General features: G+C 37.2%; 1 protein-coding gene across 1 annotated transcript; it reads left to right on the top strand.

Annotated features, from left to right (window-relative positions):
• Positions 1-1,372: 1,372 nt before the first annotated feature.
• MAP9 (microtubule associated protein 9) lies at positions 1,373-19,676 on the top strand (the record flags this gene model as incomplete). The annotated part of the gene is made up of 11 exons (XM_081999020.1): positions 1,373-1,920; positions 4,012-4,241; positions 4,592-4,700; positions 7,103-7,359; positions 8,182-8,240; positions 9,495-9,660; positions 10,768-10,857; positions 11,440-11,601; positions 12,057-12,202; positions 12,944-13,076; positions 19,566-19,676. Exons 1-11 carry the CDS (start codon positions 1,467-1,469, stop codon positions 19,674-19,676), a joined length of 1,917 nt encoding a protein of 638 aa, XP_081855146.1. The 5' UTR covers positions 1,373-1,466.
• Positions 19,677-22,585: the final 2,909 nt, after the last annotated feature.

Here is a 22,585-nt window from a genome sequence, read left to right as displayed (position 1 = left end):
ATCTCTGTTGCTGAGTTTTACTTAGGTAAGTGTGGGAGGGGGGAATTAGTGCTGAACTTGAAGAAATGAATCTTCCCTTCTGTGCAAAAGTTACTTGTGAAACCATTTCAGGATGAGTTACAAGAAGCAATTTCTGCTTGTGCAGCAAGAGAGCGAACAGCTGAATACTCGGACGACTTTGAGAGTGACGAAGATGGCATGTTAAATGGTAAGATGGAATTGAATCTTTTTCCTCATGTTCTTCCCTTTCTTAACTCCTTACTAGATCACAGAGTATCTTTGTGAGTCAATATGATTTCATGTTCCAAGATTTCATATTTTAACAGCTTCTAAATCACTTAGTCTTCCTCTTTAAAGTCAGGAGCAGAATTCCCAGTGAAATCAGTGGTGCTGCCAGCCTGCTGGACCAGACATAGTCTGTGCTGTTTCCTACAGTTGTGATGCCCTGTTTTACTCCGTAGCCATATTGTTTACTCTACACCAGGGTGAGGCAGTAGCGCACAGTACTGTGAATGAAAGTGGGCATGGGCAGAGAAGAAGCCATGTTGTTGTCTTAACTGTGTTCCCAGTCTGGACAATCAGTGAATAAGGGCTGCTGGACACACTGCAGAGCATGCTTGCCTGGCAGTGTACGCAAACCAGGAACAGGTTTGATCTGGCTGTTTTTCTTGGGCCAGGATGCATTTGATATTTGGTAATGTTTACATTTAGTCTAACGAGATTGGCTGACTGGCTCTTCTTCCTCCTAATAAAGTGCTGCATGTTAAGGGAAATATGAATCTTAAATATCATAATGGATTTTTAAAAGGACTTCCTCTGGATGTCCTGTTTTTCATTCACATCTGGAACATCTTTTAAAAGTTTGTGGGATGCTTTGATTTCCTGTTGCTGACAAGATTTAGAAGAAAGCTTCTCCTGCATTAAATATGTTACTCAACTATCGTGCCATTCTTTTGTCATCTTCCTCAAGCATTTGAACTCTGAAATAAAGTCAGTTAGAAATAACAGGCTACAGGAAAATAAAAGTGTTTTTGTTAAACGTGAACTTTGGCATTGGAGCAGATATCTCCTTTCAGTGTCTTCTTGTAGATTCCAGATGGGTCAAAAGTGAACAGAAGGGGAAGACGGATTCTGGTAACCAAACGTGCCTAGCTTTGTTGTTGTCAACTTGCTTCCACTTCTTATGGCATTGGAGACATAGTTTTTTAGAAGGGATTTAAATTGCATAAAAGAGAAAAATTAACCAGTGAATATTTGAGGTATTTTCTTTCGGATTGGGACCATGGAAACAGATAACAGGAAGGGAAGTAGAATAAGGATCTAGTTTGGCAGCTTTGCAAAGATCAGAGGTGGGTGCAGAAAGAGAAATGCTCAGAGACTTAATTTAGGAAAGTGTTATATGAAAAATACTTTTAAATTATAGAAGATAAGGTTTCTGTGTCCCATTTTTTTTCTCCTTGTCTTAAATGGAAGTTGATAATGTACTATTTTCAGGTATTGGGGAAGAACTTACTGAAAGTAATTCAGGTGCTGAAAGCACTAAGAAATCAGTTGCTGTTGAGGGTCCTCTCTCAGATGATGATGCTTCACAAAAAGCAGCAGATTTGGAAAACAAAGCTGCTGATGACTTGACTTTATCCTTTCATGAAGAGAAGCTTCAGCAAAGAATGCCTTTAGAAGGTGAAGACATACAGGATGACAGAAAAGATTGTGAAGAATGTTTGGAAAGTCAAAATGAGGGTGATGACAGAAAAAGTAATGAAGACTGTTCAGCTGCTGAGGAATTACGATGTAATAACAGTGAAAGTGATCACTGTAATGACTTACCTGTTCATGAACTACAGAAAAAAAGAAATCAAGAGGAAAACAAACCAATACCAAAGCCACGGGTGCGCAAAACAAGAAATGCTTCAGCATCAGGTGAAAAGAAAGAATTTGAATGTTGTTGCTGCTACTTGCTTAGCCATATTACAATGTTTTAAAGGGTTGTAATTTGAGTTATTTTCTGTGTTAAGTATTAGCTGCTTTGGCTTGCAGGGAATTTATTCGATATTCTTCTAAAAATACATGTTTTGGTAACCTGCAGCTGCCAGGGGGTAAACTGAACCAGTGTGGGCCAAGTAGCAGGAGGTTCCTATTTGCCTTTTCCTTTCAGGAGATGAACAACAGCTTTTTGCATACATAAAGTCCAGCTCTCCATCAGTGCATATCCATGGAAGGTGTGGGAAGGCTACAGAATTGCCTCCGCTGCCTGTGGGTAGCACAGAAAGCCACATTCACACAGTGTCCGCAGCATCCATGCGCCCTTGAATGGAAAGGTCCTCAAACAGGCATCCTTTCTCTATGGCCAGTGAAGTTGGACCACAGTGTTCGCAAATACAATGTTGAGGTCGTGATGCTGAGACATCATGATGCTGTAATGTAACAGAATGTCAGAAAATTAGCTGTAACCAAAACAGGAATGGTAGACTTACCATCACAAAGTTAAAACTTCAAATAATCTTTTAAGATACTGAGCCACTTTGAATATAGAGTCAAACACGTAAAAAAAAAAGAACTTTAATGTTTCATTATAAGAATAGCTAATTCATTTTTACTGTGCAAAGCAGAACTTGGAATTCTGCTAATCGATTATATGTGCTTTTACAAATTTAAAATGTCAAAAGACTTCATGTTTTTTGTCTACTTCCTAATATGAGAGGACTTTGTACGGTTTGATGATGAGAGAAATTTATGGCTGGTCATTACCTTGTGATGAAAGATTACAACTTTTTAATTACTATTTTAGTGCTATCAGCTTCTTTTTTTCTTTCCACATGATGGCACCAAAGTGCTACATGTGTGAATGTGCAGCTGGGCACTGCAGATGCCTCTTTACACTGGCAGAAAAATGGTTGAAGTACTCCTTTTCTACATGTGAATCTGAGTTGTACAGTGATACTAGCATATTGTCTTCAGTAAGCAACCATTGTAAACTTTCTTATACTAGATAAATTGATCCCTGTCCAACAGAGGAGGTGACTGTCCAGAGATTAATCAGCTTTTTCTGCTTCTTTGATTTTTGTTGTGATTTACTGCATGGAAAAACTGTCAGTGCACTTGTAGGAATATTGTTGTGACCTCTTAGCTCTCTAAACTTTACACTAATGATGTAATTAGACGTTATGCAGCTGAGTGTGCTGGATGGGCATGGTGATTCTCCCATTTCCTGTCATATATTTGTAGAAACTAGGACTTAATAAGAAATGCTTCCATGGCAATGTGCAGAATTAGATACGTGTTTCTATGTGGATTGGCAGACGTAAAGAAAAAAGGCAGGTAGAAAGCCATTGTATGGCTTGATCTTGGTGGTGGCAGGGCAGGGGGAAGAAACCATGAAGAAGATAAGATTACTAAATAGGATGAAGGTGAGTAGCCAGAGAGTAGGGATCTGCACGGAATTGTTGCATGGTGGTTCTGCTGCCCAGTGACTGCCTTAGGGAGGGAACAGAGACATCACTGAGGAGGCTAGAAATACACTGAAAGCCCTCCTCTTCAACTGCATTTCTCATGATGTCTCCTCGTACCCAAGGTTGCTCTGTTCTGCACCATGTAGAGAGAAGCAGTCTTCCCTCTGTATCTTCTCTAATAGTTAAAGGAACAAGCAAAATAGCAAAAAGTTTTTCTTACAACAGTGCTGTTAGATGTGTGCTCTCTTCTATATTTATGAAAACTCTCTCTAATTGCAGATTAGCTCTTGAGTGTAGTTTCAATAGATACACAGAGATAATAAATTGTCTATTTAGAGATTATATTAGAAGCTTTAAAACTTTCGTTAAACTTTCTGAAAAAGTGGCTGTAACTCTTTGTATAGCTGTCTGTATATGGCCCCACTGTATTAAGAAAGCTGTGCTATTATTTAAATAGCTCATTTAACTGAATATAGTTAGTTGAATCTAACTTGATAAAATAGCGTTCCAGACTACAACATCTTTAACTAGGCATAACTGAAACTATAATATTTATTTTCAGCTGAGAATATCAGCATTCCTTCATTAGATGGCTGTTATAAACCATTACCTCAATCAAGAACTATGTTGAGAAAAAGTGGTCCTGTGGAAGACAGTGAGCTTAATAGGTCAGAAGGAGAAATAACTTCTAGAAATGGACTGTCTTCATTTTTGGCACCATCATCCCTAACTACTCTGAATGCCCAAGCCATGCCCAAGAAAAAAATTCGTGCCAAAAGCCCTACTTCTGAAGTAAGAGAGTATATGTGTTGATTTTTTTTTTAACCATCTACATTGGAAACTTTTGAAACTAACTTTTATTTAGCTGACAAAATTTTATGGGGGAAAAACGTCTTTGCCAGGAGCATTCTTATGACGAGGGGCAGATAAGAGATCATTCTTTTTCTTTCTAACTAGAAGCAGGATTTTGTGACAGTTTGCAGGTTTATGTGCTGATTGGTTTTATTTCTCCAAATGTGAAACAAATTTATATTTCCCCTAGAGAGTTCTGAACAAGCATTCCATCGAAGTATTATAAAGTCAAGTTAAATTATTCTGATTTGTGATGAGTTACTCATTTATTTGTAACTTCCTGATCTAAGGGTATATGGCTAGAAAGCACTTCATCACCATTTTCCATTAACTTTACTTCCCACAATGAAAGATCTGGAGACTCCAATTTACTGTGTGGAGAAGCACCACCTGCAAAAGGTAGAACTTAAGATATGTACAACCAGATAAATGTTATCATTTATAGCTTAGTAATATCTAATGGTCCAATACAAGTCTTCTTAAAAATCAGTGTCATTCTTAATTTCCTTTCTACTCTCTTTTAGTATCTTTCTCATACCATTGTGTCTCCTCCGGTTCTGGTTTTGAGCATGGACCAGCCTCATTCTTGCAGTTATGTCCAAGTACAGTAACATCGCAGATGTTGAGAAATTTGTCCTAGAGGCAACCCAGGAATGGAGAGGAAGAGATTAAAGCTTGAGAATTTAGTTTTTGTACTTTACCTTGTGTCAAGTGTATGCATCACTGTCTACGCATATTTGAAACTTAAACCAAGTCATTTTAATTTAATTTCTTCTTATGCAGTCAGTATGATCAGGGTAAATCTTTCACCTCCTCCTGCACCTTTTCCACAAAGTTTACTAAAAACTACATAGCACTTTTCTCTAGTTTTGGATATGTGAATCCTTAACAGTTCTTACTGTTAAGTGCTGTGCAGACTCTTTAAGTATCAAGTCTGTGGGCTTCTCAGCAGTATCCATTGAACTTACCTTTCTTAGTTTGCTTTTTCAGACAGGTTACAAAAAATCCATGGACCCCAGGTTGAAAAGCACTGTAATAGGCTGTTAGACATCTTGTTTAATTTGCTAAGGGAATCATGCTGGGGGGTAATTTGCTGTGTGCAGGACTGTAACAGGTAGGTAACATAGACTGTCAGATGCAGCAAGAAAAATGCTGTCTGTATGGCCTATGTAATGTCTCTATGCTGCAGCCTGATGAGGTAAAAGATAGGACTTTGCTTGAAGAATTTAGTGCAGAAAGGTGAAGAAAAGTTGAAAACTCAGGCAATGTTCTGAGTAGTAAATAACAAATTGCTTAATCTATGTTTGATTTCAGTTCTTTTTTATATTTTGCTGATACCTCGGATTAGAAAATTTGTTTGGTATAGCTTGATGCTTTTAAGCATTGTTAACGAAACTGTCTAAGGAGTGTTTGCATGGGGAGAAGCATGTGAGCATCAATGTACTGGAATGGGTAGATTCTCTAAGTGTAGGGGCAGCCTGAGATGCAGAGAATGGTAAAGGACAAAGGAGGACATTGTTTATACAACAATGATATGGAGTCTGCAACAAAAGTGGAGGAAAAGGGTTTGGAAAAGATTGTTTAAATGTGATGCTGAAGTGTGCAGGTGTAAGAATTTCAAGCAGACTGATTAAATTTGTATGTCTTGAACTGTCAAGCAAGGAACTACAATAATAATACTTAAAGGTTTTATATGGCATTTTTCAGCTAACCATTGGAAGTTTAGTATTTTGTATCTATTTTGCAAACAGAGCCAATCTGACTTGCACGTGAAGTTCTGTGAAGTTCAGGCTACAAAGCGCTCATGGTCAGCAGTAAATGTGCTGTCTCCAGTGTCCTGTGCACTAAGTGCTGCAGCTTAACTAGAGTTGTACAGTTTCTGATGCCTACAGTTTATATACAATTCCACTATCTAGTAAATGGAAAGTAAAACATGAAAGTTTACATATTAACAAAGGATAGAAAATGGTTCATATAAATTCAGAATTCTCCTTGTCACCTTGAACTTACCTTCATCATTGTGAATCTAGGTTAAATTTATTATATTGTCAGCACTGATATTCCTTTCTTCAGGAAACTTGGAGTTAATCTCTCAGCCACAACTTACATTTCTTTTAAGAATTCCATCAGAAAATTGTGGAAGACTGTAATTTGCAACCTACCATGGCCTTTTTTGGTTTGTGTCTGAATTGTTTTACAAATTTAGATTTTTTGCATTAATGGCAGTTCAGATCTGATAAAAATCTTTTTGAAGTATTATTAACAGAGTGTGTCATAAATGACAGTTTCACCACTTAGGCATGCATTTAAAATGAGGTGATGTTTTGTTTAAATCCCCACCACAGAACCTTCCGTTATTTCCTTGTGTCTTGCACATCCCTGAAAAACACCACACAATGAAAGCAGTTTTTGTAACCCAAATTGTCATACAGACTTCATTAGTAGTTTGCTAGATGTCAGAAGAGCTCTTGCTGTGATTGCAATGGCTTTTGCTTTTGGTTTCTGCACTAGAACCACGTTTGGGTGGTGAGGCAGATGGGAAGTTTTGCCTTCGTCATGCTCACACATTCTATAACATTAGTTAAAACTTCACCCCAGTCTTACATTTAAATACAATACAAGTGGATACTCTTCTTATTAGTCCATATGGTTCTTAGAAGGAAGTATACAGAAAATACATTATATTATATAAAAGTTAGTAATATGTTTCATAAACAGACATTTTTAGTACAGAAATAACAATACTGAGAAACAATTAAATTCTTGTTAATGTGTCCTCTTAATCCTTTTTCTCCTGTTAGATCAGGATCAGAAGAAGATCAACACGAGTGACTTGAAAATGGAGGACAGTAGTATAAAATCCCCTTCTGTGATAGAAGTAATGGTGACCACAGTATCTGAGAAAACAAAGAAATTAGAGAAGTCAACAGATGACAGTTCAGATGAAATGGTGAAACTACTGGAAGGGCAAATAGTAACTGATACGATACAGAAGGTATCAATGAATGATCAATCTGAGCACGGGGAGGCAAAGAACACTTCAGAGGACTCTCTGAAGGTATTATTCATATACATTTTTACTGTTGTTTAGAACAATGTCCTAGAAGCACAGTGAAAAGCTTTGTAAAGTTACTGTAAAGCTAACAATTTATCTCTGGCTTCTAGAGCTGAGGCTCTTACAAATTCTGTATAGTGTTATGGAAGATACAGGGAATACCTTTTACAGAAATAATTAAAACCAGATAAAGGTCTCAAAAAGTGCATTTTCCAATCTTAATGAAATACCCGTATCCAAGTGAAAATGTCAAATCTCTATTGTGAGGTTATCTGAATTGGAATGAGCAGTGTGTGTTGGCAGAGGATGGAATCCATTGTGTGACTTGAATAATGGATAAGAAGCAAAGTACTGTATATGCTTTATCACAAGGAAGAAAATATGTAGATATGTGTAACTATCAAAGTTAAATATTAAAAATACTTAAAGGGTTTTCTGGTATAATAACAGGGAAGCCCACTGCCCAGCTGGGTTCTTTTTATTCCTTTGTATTTCTAAACTATAGACCGTATTTTTACATAATACAAAGAAACATTTTTAGGTGCCATTCCAAAAAGGTACAGGCATTCTAAAAATTTGTTTCGTTGGTTTGTTGGGTTTTTTACTTTCTTACCCTGTACTGTACCCTGTCTATATTAGAGCGGCTTTCTTGCATATTTTTTGAACATCATAGAGTCATAGAATATCTCCAGTTGGAAAGGACCCATAAGGATCATCGAGTCCAACTTCCAACATCCTTTTTAGCTTTTAAAAATCTGTTTCACCCTGATCTAGTTCTGTTGCTTGAGAGACTCTGTAATTTTACTTTTCCTCTGTGTTTCTTAGAAACTAAGTGAAACGAAGGAGGCAGTTCTACAAAACCCAAAAGCTTCTTTATCTGACAGGTAAGAGAAAGATGCTATGTAGCACGGTTTGCAGAGTGTAAGAGGCACGTGAATGCCCTGACAATGCCGCTTCACTGTTGCAGATGGAGTGATGTGCTTCACTCACAAGAGAGAAGCAACAATATGTTTATTGATATAAAACAACGATTTAACAAAGTTGGATAGTAAATGCGGCAGTGGTTTAACAAGATTAACAGGTACACTGGATTGCTGACTGCGTGGAGGACGGGGTCAGACAAAACTCTCAGGGAGGTGCTTGCATTGAGTCCTGAGGTTCAGAAAGGAGCCCCTTGCTTTCTAAACTCCAGCGAGAGGAGTCTAGGTGCGGCTGGATCCAATCCTAGTCCCAGACTTGGTACAACAGTTTATGTCTAAAGTATTATATACATGCAGTCAATCCTTTATATCTCCTACCTACAAGTTTAGCTTGCTATTAGTCACTTACTGAGGTTCTGTTGCAGCAAGGAATCTCTCAACCTCAAGGAGTGACCTCGAGAGGTTTGCCTACTCAAGAGGAGATCCTGGCGTGTAGCCCACTGTCATTTCAGGAGAACTCAGTGGGCTCAGGGCAGTCCGCTATTTATGGAGTAAGATGATTGACTTACAGTCATATTTGCATACCAGCAAGATGTCTGGGTCGCTGCTCCAGACAGCCCTTGGCTACTGTGTTGCCATGCGTCTCCTCAAAGTCCAACTTGAGCTGGATGCATCCATCACGACCTACACTGGTGGTTATTGCTTGAGCAGGGGAGAGAGGGGAGCACTTTGCCACATTAACTGCTATTTTCTGTCAGCTTTGTCTTCACTGCTGACAACTTCTGACCATCTGTGGAAAACAGTTTAGTAGATGTGGCATGTTATTATAACCCTTGCTGAGGGTGATATCGCATCAGACTACAAGTCTTTTGCCAGTGTCTATGATGAGTGTGTGCTACTGGATCCGCCAATGAATCCAGTCCATGATGTGATGATTTTACAGGTTTTAAGATGTTTTGTAGATGAAAGTACAAGGAATTTGTAAACTTTCTTGGGCTGAATATGTTGAGAAGTGGCTTTCTTTGGCAATAGTAAAGCTGTCAGAAGAAAACAGGCTTCTCCCTCCTTTCCTTTTTCCGTATCCCCAGCCAAGTGCATGTAAAATCAGAATCACAGTAACTTGGTATACGCTGAAATAAAAGGAACACTACTTGATATCAGCTACAATAAACATTCGCTAATGATCATTAATATGTTTGTGTCCTGGTATTTTTATAGGCCTCTGTCTTCTGCACACTTAAAGAAAAAGGCGAAAGCTGTTCCATCAGCTACACCTATTTCATCTCAGTATCTGGGAACGTTAAAAGTGTTGGAGGATAAACGCGTGCAGAAGAACAGTAAAGAATTTGACAACGCAGATAGTTTACGAGCAGCTGTTTTCCAGGTAGATCTTAAAAACAAACAAATAAAAAATAAAACAATCAACAAAACTGTGCATATACAAGTCCTGTTATAGGAGTCAACACCTCTTATTTTCTTGAAATCAGTATTTCTGAGTATACGCCTTGCATATGCTTACAAGTGTAATAATCCTTTTATTCTGTTAGCGATGCCTTTTCATCAAATCATGAACTAAAAAGCTAGATGAGAGAGACATACTGCGGTTCATAATTTATTGTGCCAGACTGTTTTCAGACGCATATGACACTTTCCTTTATTTCTACTTCTTCCTTAATGTAAATAGGTGTGTTGTTTAAAGTTTTTCTCCCTGGTATGTTTTATTCTGTTGTCCATCAGGAAAAGTGAAAACAAGTCCTGTATTCTCTCCAGAAGGATACTCTATGTGGATTCTGTGTAGGATTTCATAACTATTATTTTGTGGTTTCCAACAGATTTTTGCTACTAATCTGTGTGAGAAAAACTTACATTAACAGATGCTGTTTGTATTGGTATGTGTTTTTAATACTTGTTATGGTTCTAGAATGACATTCATAACCTCAAATCCATATTTATATTGTCTCCATAATTTTAAAAGGTAAAACAGACTTCATTTATGACACTTGTATCTCAAAGCAGCATACTAAGTATGTAATTAAACCTTGAAAATTTAAGCCTGATTCTGCAGATGGCTCGTAACACTTTATAGATGCCTGAAGTTTCACTCTTCCCAGCTGGGTTTTGTTCTCTTTAATTATAGGTATTTGCAAGAGACATAATAAATGCAAATAATATTCCTATATACCAAATTATAAGAATCTTTATTTCATTGTTGTTTTTAAATTTTTTTAATGCTTACCTTTTTTTGGTGGGTTTTTTTTGAGTTTTATTTTCTAAGATCCTTAAGCTTTTTTGTATTTTTTAGCTATGATTTTAGAACCTTAATCTTCCACATGGAGTAGTTATTTAAGTAGCACATGGAAAAATTAAGAGTAATTTTGGTGGTCATTATATTGGTGTTGCTTTAATAATATGTGGTTGTTTTAACAGAACTTTTTTATTTATACCTTAAAAAGACTTTAGAAGTATAAAAGTCTTCTAATGGTTCTTACAGAATTGGTTGGAAAAGAAAACGGCCTTTCTACTGGAATTGAAGAGAATTGAAAAGAAGGCGGCTGAAAATCTAAGGAACAATACTGAAAAGGTTTGTTTACATACTTGTTTAAAAAGAATTTGATGAACTATAGCACTTACCTGTGCTTTCTGCCTAATTACATCATTCTGCTATTCTAAGGCATCTGGTTTTCTCTAAATAGCATAAGGTAACCGCTTGTTATGGTTGCTGTAAAGGATGTGTGGCTGATGTTTCCCTACATGTTTACATAAGGTATGTTAAAAGTGTGCTTCTTAGATTCATTTTCAGGTTTGTTTACAAAGACCTTGTGATACTCAACCCTTCAGGTGTTAAGTTTTAATTTGTCATGTGTTAGAAAATGAGTTTGCTCCCTATCTCAAGAGATGCTTATCTGTATTTCATATTCTTCTACACATATTGTGCAGGAGTAGTTTGTCTCATTTGATTAAGTTAAAAATGAACATAGAAAAAAATGCTCTATGTAGTTCAAATTTAATTTTGAATATTACTTGGAATGTTTTCTGCAAATCAGTTTCCATTTCTTTATTGCTCTGTCTAATCCTACATTTGGCAATGAGTTTAAAGCATACTATTTCAATTTTAGTTTTATATTTAAATGTATTTAAATATAGACTTTCATTTTCAATCTAGAAAGAAGCTGTTAAAAGAGAGGAAGCAATTGCATCTTTTGAAGCCTGGAAAAAAAAGAAAGGAAGAGAAGCGAAGAAGTTAAGTGAAAAAAAGAAGCTTGAGGAATTTAAGAAAAAGAAAGCAGCAGAACAGAATGAGGAGAAAACAGAAGCAGCACAGAAGGTGATGTGAAATATATACACAAATGTGTATTGGATATGGTTCAGGAGATTGTTGAGAATAATTTTTAATAATCCAGCAAGAGATGGAAACTAACTAAAATCTAAAATCTAAACATGGTTCATTTTTGAAGAAAGCTCATATTAGATTCCGTTCTGTTGGGAGTATGTAATGTTTACATTTGCACAGAAACAGGCATTTTTCCCTATTTGGATTTTATTAACTGAATGTAGAATAAACTCCATATAAATACACTGGCAATGAACTATTATTTACTGGGAAAAAAAAATTTATTCTTTTTAGGTATAGTGATACCCACTTCTGAGCAATGCTACAAACAAATACTCCAAAACTGGAATGTGTAGAAATTACAAAAAACAGTAATACAGAATAAGCAAGTGGAATATTCCCAACAAGGTGTGGGGTAACATTTCTAATGAATATGTTGTTTTCTTTAGGCATTCGAAAAATGGAAAGAAAGGAAAGCAGAATATTTAAGAGAGCAAAGCAGAAAGGAAAAACAGTCTGAAAGAATCAAGAAGAGGAAAGAAGAGGAACTGCTTGAAGAGAAGAAGAGAGACAGCATGTCAGCAGTTGAAAAATGGTACTATTCCACTGGGTTTTGGAATGTCATAGTTTCCCAAATCTGCTTGTAAATGCAGTATGTCTTCTGTGAGTGCTTGATGTGCTTTTAATTGGGAGACAATGGCATGCTTGGGATGAGGCTCTTCAATCCCAATGGAGAACAATTATAACAATGGGTACAAGCCGTACAGCTTCTTTCAGTTTAGTAATTTAAAGGTTTTCCTCCCCAAAAGGCTACTCACTAAGCCCAAGCAGAGATACTGCAACTGAGAAGTAAGATTCATTGAGTAGTATAATGTCTTATGTGATTAATCTCATGTTTCATTACTAAATCGTAGGAAGGAAGATAAATCTATTTTAAAGTTTTGTGGAATACAAAGTATGAATGTAGGTGTATTCAGAAGCAAATGAGATGCGGCTGCTGGAGAAATTGTTTGTTAGTTTTACAAACCAAGAGTTTTCACAGACCATGTCTAACTTACTATTACCCACAGAAGCTTTGAATCTATTTTTTATATGATACCAAATAAGGGAGAAAGTAGTACAGTAAAGGTGATGCCATAATAGATAGAATAGTAGGTTCATTTATACCTTGGTGATATAATATATGAAGATGGACTTTGAAGATTTTGAATATATATTCTTGACCTTTTATTAAATCTGTAAAATACCTCTTTTGACTCAGTTTAGTCAAACAGTCACAGATGCAGCATCGAGTCTGTTACATGATGATCTCATGTTCTTCCCTGTCATTATACAGGAATGAAAAAAAGGAAGAATATATGAAACAGAAGAAAGTGGAAAAAATCCTAGAGAGAAGAAAGCAAGAAATACAACAAGCAAAAAAGGAAGAAAAAAATAAAAAGGCTATGGAGGAATATGAAAGATGGCTGGTATTTTTTTTTTTTCAGTTTGTCCAAAAAGATTAATGTAGTAACGAATGTGAGCACTTTTGTATTGTCATACTCATGTTTTTTCATGCTGTTATGAGAGAGGCCAGATGATGGCAGCATTACATAGCTAGTCCACCAAAATTCTTGTGCAAAATGATGATAAAATACAGTGGGCTGGTTATTTAGCATATGTGGAAAATATATTCTCCCTACCTACATGTCACAGAGTTTTGAATTTCATAGTTCGTCTTTGTTTTTTTGACATCCCGTGTCAGGAGCAACCATCTCTGAATGGCCAACCCACCACAGCACAGAACCTGCAAAGCCAAGCAGCATCACCAGCTGCAACAGTGAGCGCATGTACATTCAAGGAAGCATTTGAACTGGAGGCTTTTATACCTTAAAATTGATAAAAGCACTTGTAATGAGGTTTGAGTTATTTCCATTTACTAGAAAGGGTGAAACTCTGATGCTCCTGATTATATTTTTCCTGCAACAGCATACTTTAGTCACAGTTGTTAAGATGTAGCCTAATTTAGTACTCTAGTCCCAACAATAAGGCAGGATTTTTTTTCCTTGCTACAGAAAAAGAAACTAGAAGAGAGGTCACTAATATTCTTAGCATATATTGTTTTCTTAAAGACGTGTGACTTGCCAGTTAAAGAAAAACCTGTGTTTTTCATCCTCACCCTGTGACACAGTCATTCCTCATGCTGACTTTCAAGGTTTTCTTAGTTTGAGAGTGTTTCTTCTGTTGTCTGTCTTCCTTGTGATTTCTGGCATGCATCCTGTACATACGGTCTCTATTCCCATTTGTAAGAATGGGATCTTGCAACTCAACTGGCTTAAGGTCCTTACAGGGATTCATTTGTACTGTCAATAATTAAAAAAAAAAATCTTCTCTATAGTCTGGAGTGGGCTGTCTGTTTTTTTGGTGGGGGCGGGGGGAGCTAGATGAAAACTCAGGCAGACAGATGTATGGGTATGGGACAGATTTTAAAAGGACAGTCATCTTTTACTTGGCTAACCAGAAATATGGGTTTAGGTAAAACAGCAAGAGCCTGTATGTTTTCCCTTCTATTTTCAAACCTTTTAATCTTAGGTTTAAGTCTTTTAAGATCCTATTTGACCTGGTCCCGTGTTGGAACACCTCTGATTTCTGTAATCATTGGTAAGAAGTGTTTTCTCTGGTCCCCTTTGTCAAGTGATTTCCAGCTCAATTTTGTCAGATTATTAATGTCCAATCTTAGATGATTTCTTGCTTAGTCAATATTCCTGGTTCTCAAGGAAGGAAGTATTACACTTTGAGTAGTAGCTGACCCTCTGTTCCGGTGTGCTTTGCTTAATGAGACTAGCCTCAAGTAGCGTAGTTGTACCAAAGCATGAATGTTACCTCTCATTGTACATTTGAATTCCTTGCTGTCTTGGACTCTGTACGAAGGTAAAAAAATATTCCCTTTTTTTTCAATGAAATCTGCTACCTATCACAGGCTCTCCTGATGAAATTGTGTATAAATTCTTGAGGTCATCACTTCACTTCAGTGGGATTATTAACATAAATTTTGGTAGCTGGAGGAATGATCAGTTTTAAATGGATGTACATGTGCCTACATGAGAGGAGCAGTTTGAAAAATAAGCAAGTGTTGGAGGATGTGATAGGTACTGAATTGGTTGGCAGGGGTACCTCTAAAATTAGCTCATTGTCAGTGTCTATGCGCAAGTGTTGATTGATGTGTCTCATGCCCAATCTTCACATTTTCACTATCTGAAATTGTGCTGTTTTTTGCAGGTAACACACCTTTATTTGACAAAGCATATCAGGCAATGGCTCTGTCATCGTGTTTGGCCAGAATATTATATCACTTTGTATAGTAATAGAGAAAACGCACACCTTCAGTGAACTGCAGCAGAGAAACACCCGTAAAGTTGTCAATGTATTATCAAGAGAACTAAGATGATATCTACCTACCGGTAGATAAATGAGCATCAGTCTGAGAGGGCAGAATTGTGGAAGTCTTTTAAGTGTATTATTTCAAATAAGAGGATTTTTGTTTGAAGGGAAATAAAATAGGAGTAATATAGTGGGAAGTACTCTAATATGTTTTCAGTAACATGCAACAGAAATAAATGTGTAAATTCATCCTTGGCTTTCCTGAACCAGGTGTTGATCATAATGCATGGGTAAAATCAGAGGGATAGAAAAACCTCTCCTATGAAGAAAGGCTGAGAGAGTTGGGATTGTTCAGCCTGGAGAAAAGAAGGCTCTGGGGAGATCTTATTGCAGCCTTCCAGTACTTAAAGGAGGCCCATAAGAAAAACAGGAACAAACTTTTAGCAGGGTCTGTTGTGATAGGACAAGGAGTAACGGTTTTAAACTAAAAGAGGGCAGGTTTAGGCTAGATCTAAGGAAGAAATGTTTCACAATGAAGGTGGTGAAACACTGGCACAGGTTGCCCAGAGAGGTGGTAGATGCCCCATTCTGGAAACATTCCAGGTCAGGTTGGACGGGGCTCTGAGCAACCTGATCTAGTTGAAGATGTCCCTGCTCATTGCAGGAGGGTTGGACTAGATGACCCTTAAAGGTCCCTTCCAACCCTATGAATACCCTTCCAATTCTATGATCCTATGATAAAAGAGAAATAAAAATCTCCTTCTTCTAAAATACAAGAATCGTTCTGCTTTTATGTTAATGGATTTCTGTTTCTTATACTTTTAGAGGTCATTGTGTGAATGTTTGATAACATAAATGCATAGAGAAGCTTACTTCTTAAGTATGAAAATAAATGCCCTGAAAAAGGCTATTAACACTTGTAAAATACTAACATAAAAACGATAATCTTGAGCTGAGATACTTTAGTGTTGCTGAGGAAGTTTAGGCTTCTGATTTTTTTGTTTCTTTCATAGTAATTGCTACTCACCAAGTACTCTTCAAGCCAATCTAGATGTTATGCTTGATAAATGATCAGTTTTTACTTAATACATACTACCAGTGTCTGATACTTGTCATTGACATGCACCTATTCTGAGGAGTAGAACGTGGAGAAGAATCATGAAGAAAGTTTATAATGACAGATCAGTTTAGTTTCCATTATTTTTGAGATAGTAATCTTGATACCTGTTTTCTGTAGAGAAAAGTGAGTATCCTAGATCTATTATGTTCTCGGTTTTATGTGGTAAACATTAGCATAGTATGAATTGATGAGAAGTAAGGCTGCTCTCAAATAATTCTCGAAGATCAACATAGAAAGGTTAAATGCCCTAGAAGAAGCTCGGAATTTTGCCTTGAGGTTGAGCATACTCAACACCTATTTTTGGCATTCTGAAGCAGGAAATGATGTACTAGATAAGTCTCATGGATTTTTTACTTTTCGGTGTTAGAAACAGCTGACATCGGTTAATTTCACGTGGTTTAATAAGAACTATCTGAAAATACTTTCCATATTGGAATTTTAATCTCCTGACATTGCGATATGTTAGAAATAAGGCGGTTATTGTTATTCCTATTAAATGTTGTAAGCCTTTTGTGCTATCTAAAATTCAATTATTATGTGGCAGTCATACTGCTAAAGAATGTGATCTTCCCAGAATTTTATAAGTGAAGAATGTATTCATCTTCATATGCTATTGAGTAGGAAACATTCACAGAGAAATCAAGCCATACAGTCGAGTTGATCTAGTACATGGCAAGCTACAGTTATTGTTTTCATCTTTCACTCTTTCTGTTACTCTTCTCCTGTTAGTGCAAATAACAGCTTGTTTATTATTTTAGGGAAGATTTGTATCAGTTATGTCTTGTGAGCATGTGAACTGTGGTTAGGAATAGAACATAAAAAGCCTTGTGTGTGTTGAAGGCAGGGAAGAAGCCAGTAAGTCTTCATGACAAATTTAATCTTTTAAAAGATAGTTAAATTAACTCAGGACTCTTTCCTTGGCACTGAGATTCACTCATGAAAATTGGGTCTTCAAATCCAAACATTCTCAAAACTGAGACGTGATTAAAAAATCCAAAGCAACTTTCATTCCTTTCCTGGGTGGGTGTATGCTTTATCTTTGGTTTGGGTTTTTCATACATACATACATACACTGTTGTGCCACAGGTGTTCAGTAAAAAGTGCTTTATAAACATAAAATACGCACATTTCTTTGTGAGACATGCTTTCTCAAATAATTGCCAATACTAGTACAATAAGTCCTATTTTTAATGATTACCTGTCCTAATGTGTCTTTGAATGTCAAATACAGATTCAGATTCAAAGATTAGTATAATATGATTAAGTTTTTGTAAAAATAAATTGGCTGGATGTGTGCAAATACTCCAGAACAGGAACATGAATCATATATGTGTTCCATATAAAGCACATTCGTCCCAAGCTCACCTGTACTGCTTGCATATATCTTGTCTTTTTTGAAAAACATCACTGATAATGCAGACTCCTTTCCCCTTAGAGTACTAACAAGTTCCCTTTAAGAATTCCTGAAAGAAAATTCTTGAACTTGTTCTAAAGACCCAAAACCACTTGATATCTTCCTTCATCTGAGGAAGATATCTATGGAAGATCTCTTTCTCCCTCAGGAGGATCTCTCTGGAGAAAGAAGGCGAAAGTGTAGGGTGACAAAGAAGCATCAGAATCTTACAGTGCTACCAGTCCTGTTTGCCTCAATTACTGCATATAAACCAGCAAGATACAGTTTGTACAGAGAGATACTACTTTTTTATTATACTGTGATGAACTTTTGTATTGTTTTAGTAGAGGGCATTACTTCTCTGTGCAAACCTTGTCTTGCTTTTAATCAGCTTTACTAGTAACAACATGAAATAATTGTGTGTTTATTTAGCCAGATCAGACATTGCTAACTGAAATGGATCTTCAGATTTATGTTAACAAACACCTAAAGGGCACAGAATAAAATCATATTGATAGGGCTGTTGTTGCAGTGCATGTTATGCTTTTTAAAATTTTTGTACATATTACGTGTAGCTAGCATTAGTACAGTTTGACTGGTGTGTACATGTAAAACAAGAGAAAACTTCCACTCAAGGTCCCTTTCTTACAATAACACTTCTACCTCCATTTACCAGCCTACTCCCTTAGCTGCAGTTACCTCGCTATTTCTCTTCTCACATATGAGTAAGAGGCAAACACTGCTAGAATCTTGGGAATTTGCAGGATATACAGTGTCCCTGAGGGTAGGATCATGGGTTATCTGAGAGTGCCAGTTATCTTGCATCTATCTTCAAGAGCAGTACTTCTACTGTAGTTCAGTTCATACATGTGAAAATATGAAACGTTTTTGGTGCTTCAAAGTACTGGCTTATAGGCTGCAGAAGAGGAAAGGACCAAGGTTGGATTTGGCACACTTGATGATGGTTTTAAGTCTGCATATCCACATTGCATCTTTACCGCCGATGATGTGTATGCCAGTTTTTGGTCCTAGGAATGAAGGCACTTTTCATGTGCCAGAAAACCAGCTGCTCAAGGACCCTTTATCCACCTGTCAGGTGGGGCACTGTAAGTTATGCTGTCCATAATGTCAGCCGTGGTTCCACCAAGGGAGAAACTGCCTTAAGTCAGTAAGTGGTGTGCTCAAGCATGCACCACAAACTTGCAAGTATGGTACAAGGAAAATTTGCACTGAGAACTCCTCAGTGTACTAAATTGCTAATGCAGATGCACCTTCAGATGCTGGTCCTCACAATGTGAAATGGCAGTCACCTTTGCAAAGAAGAATGCTTATTTTATATAGAACAGAACAATATAAAAAATCAAAAATAATTATAAATAATTGCAAATTGTTTTTTGAGTGACAGGTCTCTTGAAAATAATGAGTTAATTGTTTTTTGAGTGGCAGGTCTCTTGAAAATAATTAGTTAATCAGGCACAAAAAGAATATTGTAAGTGTGTTGCTTAACTGCCCACTGCTGTTTGAAACAATAGAAAATATCATCAGAACCTTGCAATGTTTATATTACAAGTTAGATAGATTTTTTTTATAATTAAATTATTTCATTCCCAGTATGTTCTAGTACATGGCATGTGTGATTTAGTAAGTACAGAAAGTTACAAAGATGCATCGCTGTTCTCATGTAATGAGAACAACATATTTAGCATTGTGATTTAGGTATCCTCTTAAAGAAAAGAAATAAGTAAGATGAGACTTACGTTATATACAGGACAAATAGTACCTAATCCACTAGGCCTTGTGTTGGGTTTTTTCTTTAGACAGTGCACAAAACCAGCCCATCCTTGAGACAGTAACCTCAATTGTAAATGACATCAAACGCGCAGCCTCTTGCGTTGCATTGTGTAATATGTGTGACTGAATCCCTAAAAGAGATGCGCTAAGCTCCAAAAGGCAAATCTCCATTGCATGTTAACGTTTCATTTTACACAGGAAAGGTATAACAATAATTGTAACTTCTCTGTTGGTTGAGATGGGTTTTTTGTTTGTTTTTTGGTTTGTTCTTTTGACACATCTTTTTATTCTCAGGAAAAGAAAGAGAGGAGACAGCAGCTTGAAAAGAAGCAAAAAAAGTTGCAGGCTGTCCATGGGGATGCAGTGCCTTCTCCCTGGAGTCCACCAGGCAAAGTCACATATTAAAGAAATTACTGAGCAGTCTGTTGCCTTCTATGAGAAAAGATGATCCACAAGGTTCTGACAATGGCTAGTCGTTATTTCAATAACAGCTGATTTTCACTGTATCCATAATAAATGTTGCATCCTTTCTTTTTTGTTTTATTTTCTCTCTGGAGTTTAAATAGATCACTTGTCCCTTTCCATTGCTTTAGAAAATGTACTAATTTTTGTAATTCCACATTTAACTTAGTTTTGCTAAATCCTGTGTTACTTCATTCCTTTTTGGTGAAAGTGTATATTCAGGTTATGTAAGGCTGGACGCTGGCATGTTTGTCATCAAGTAAGTAGCAGAATGGTTAGTATTAAGTTAACTAGGCCACACTGCTGGGGAGTTAAGTCTGGAAGAAATGCTTTCTGAAGGGGGGGATGATGAGCAAGGATGTGTTGGCTCTCTTGTGGTGATAGAAGGAAGACAAAAGCAGAAACAGGGTTTCGTGGGGCCAAAAACAGCTATGTGACGGTACAAAAGAATTAAACTGGAATCCATATAATGTAAAATGATCCAGGACTAAATAAGATTGTTGCTGTTAATTCCATTTCAGGCTTCCTTATACATTCCATAATTTCCTGCTTCCTACAGGAAACAGCAGTTTTTGAGGCATGTTTTGCAGTTCACACAAATTCTTGCATAAAAACTGCAAGGGCAGACGAGTGGTACTCTTATGAGGCAACCTTAGATACTGAATATTTTTTATTTTGGAACTTCATTTAAAGGCTTCTGTGGTTGTTTTTACCTGATCAAGTAAATCCTTCCCAAACATGTTTTCATCACTGCTCATGAGCTAGTTGCTGTAGTGAATTATTAAAGTTTCTTCTGGGTTTTTTTTGTGGCTATTTACCTCACTATTTTGGAAACAATGGCAAGACTATGTATCTTTAGAGATCTTCAGATCTCTTGTTTGCCTACTGTCTAAACTCAAGCTGCTATTTATGTTTGTATTTTCTTATTTGAATTTTAATAACCACTCCAGGTCAGATTTTCTCCTCAAGTGTGTATTCTTAAAAAAACCAAACAAAACCAACATCACCAACCAAGAAGTAAAAAAACCTAAGTCTTTAAATTATAGATGTATTTTCTCAAATGAGAATCTTGCTCCTGTTTAGCCTCCTTGGAAAGTCAAAAGAGGATTTGAGAAGTAAACTTGCCTTTTTCGCTCGAGTCCTGTGCTGTTCATAAATCAGAGATACTCATTAATTCTGCATTTCAGGTAACACTGGGGCATATCCTCAGAAAAGAAAAAATGACAGGATTGGCAAATAGATTTATTTCTTTAGTTTCCTGATGTTTCTTGCTTTTTTGTGTTTTAGTGAGAGCCACTGAGGATTTAAGAGGTACTTGTTTTGGCTATAACTGTTTCTGTTACCAGAATGCTATACGGGTGAAATTTATTGCTGTTATGTATGTAAAAGTGAAATTGGAAGGATATCTGCTCTATCTCATTGTTGAAAATGGTCCTGTTCATTATTGTTAGTATGAACTCTAGTTCTGTGAATTCCTCATTCAGACCTTTTGCAAAGTTTATGACAGGCAGAAGTAGATGCTAGAAAGCAAAAAGATAAGATATATTTGTTAGAGCAGTAGGTAGTGGTGTAGTTCTTCCTCAAAAAACAATTGTACTGGACCTAGCTTTTATTCTTTAATTTGTTTCTAGCCTTCTGTCACTGAGCTGCTCACCCAGAAATGTTGTGGCTGGAACAGTTTTTGTTCCTCTAAAGAGTTTATAGAGAAGCTAGGGACCTTTATGACACCCATCCTTTGATTACATGCAGTCTGCGGGTAATGCACACTTGATGTCTTCCAGTGGACCTTAATGACAATAGTGACCTTTTTGCCCTTTCTGTGAAACTCAATTTGTGCAAAGAGTCATCACTCAAATGCTGAAATTCCAGATAGGGCAGCATTCGTACAAGTTCATGCTAAGCTCATTGTTTTTCATTTGGGTGGAGGAAGACATTGGTCAAGAAGGGGAGAGGGCAGGAAGAGAGGTGTGGGGTGCTGGCTGGAGCTTTCAGAAGCACCCTGAGGCCTGCAGTCTGCTCTTGCCGAGCCCCTGGCGTCTGGCTGTTTTTCTAGGCCAGGTTTTTCTTGTAGGCTGTCCCATGCTGAGCAATACCCATGCTGAGCTTCCTGCACTGCAGTGTCCCGGTTAGGGAATCCTGCGTGTTAGGTTTTTTGGAGAGACCCAGCAAATCCGGATTGTTTTCACAGCCCCAAGTGAATACAGGGTTTTCGTAAACTCTGGGTCTGGCTCTTACCTCATGGCAGGTGAGGCATTTTTTCCAGCAGTTAGTGGTATCACAACAACAATATTGGCTTCCAAAGAGAAAGCAGAATCCATTGCCCGCAGAAGCTTTCATGAAGTTAAGAGCAGCTTCAGTGGGCAATCTAAGAAGTAGGGTAAAGTTATAGATACCAGAAGGAGAGAAGTAGCGGAATTACAGCACAGGCAGAATGCATCAGACCTTCCAACTCAAAATTAACCCACCAGAATTTTATGGGCAAAAATAATGGAATGAATTCAGGCATTTAGGCTGGAGGGGTGATGTGCATCATCTGTCTGCTAGGCCTTTAGCAGTTGGAGCCTTGAATTCACGTTTAGTATGTTCAAAAAACTATAGCTATAATATCACGGGAAGATGAAATACATAGCAGACAGCAGAATTTGCTGTACAGCTCTCATGATCAGGTCAGGAGAGCCTGAGGCAAAGCATGCTGCCTGTGTGAAACAAATTGTCCGTGTCTTTATTTTTGCAGTGTCCAGCTGGAGTGAGTAAGGCAGGTCCCTGCACTGACAGGCTTATGGTTGAGGGATGCAAATGAAAAGGATGATAGAAGCAGTGGCAGAGCTGGAAAAGGCGTTTGTCATCTGCCT

Source organism: Phaethon aethereus, assembly GCF_964289735.1.
Source record: "Phaethon aethereus genome assembly, chromosome: 4".
Taxonomy (NCBI): domain Eukaryota; kingdom Metazoa; phylum Chordata; class Aves; order Phaethontiformes; family Phaethontidae; genus Phaethon; species Phaethon aethereus.
This window is presented reverse-complemented; position numbering and strand designations above follow the sequence as displayed.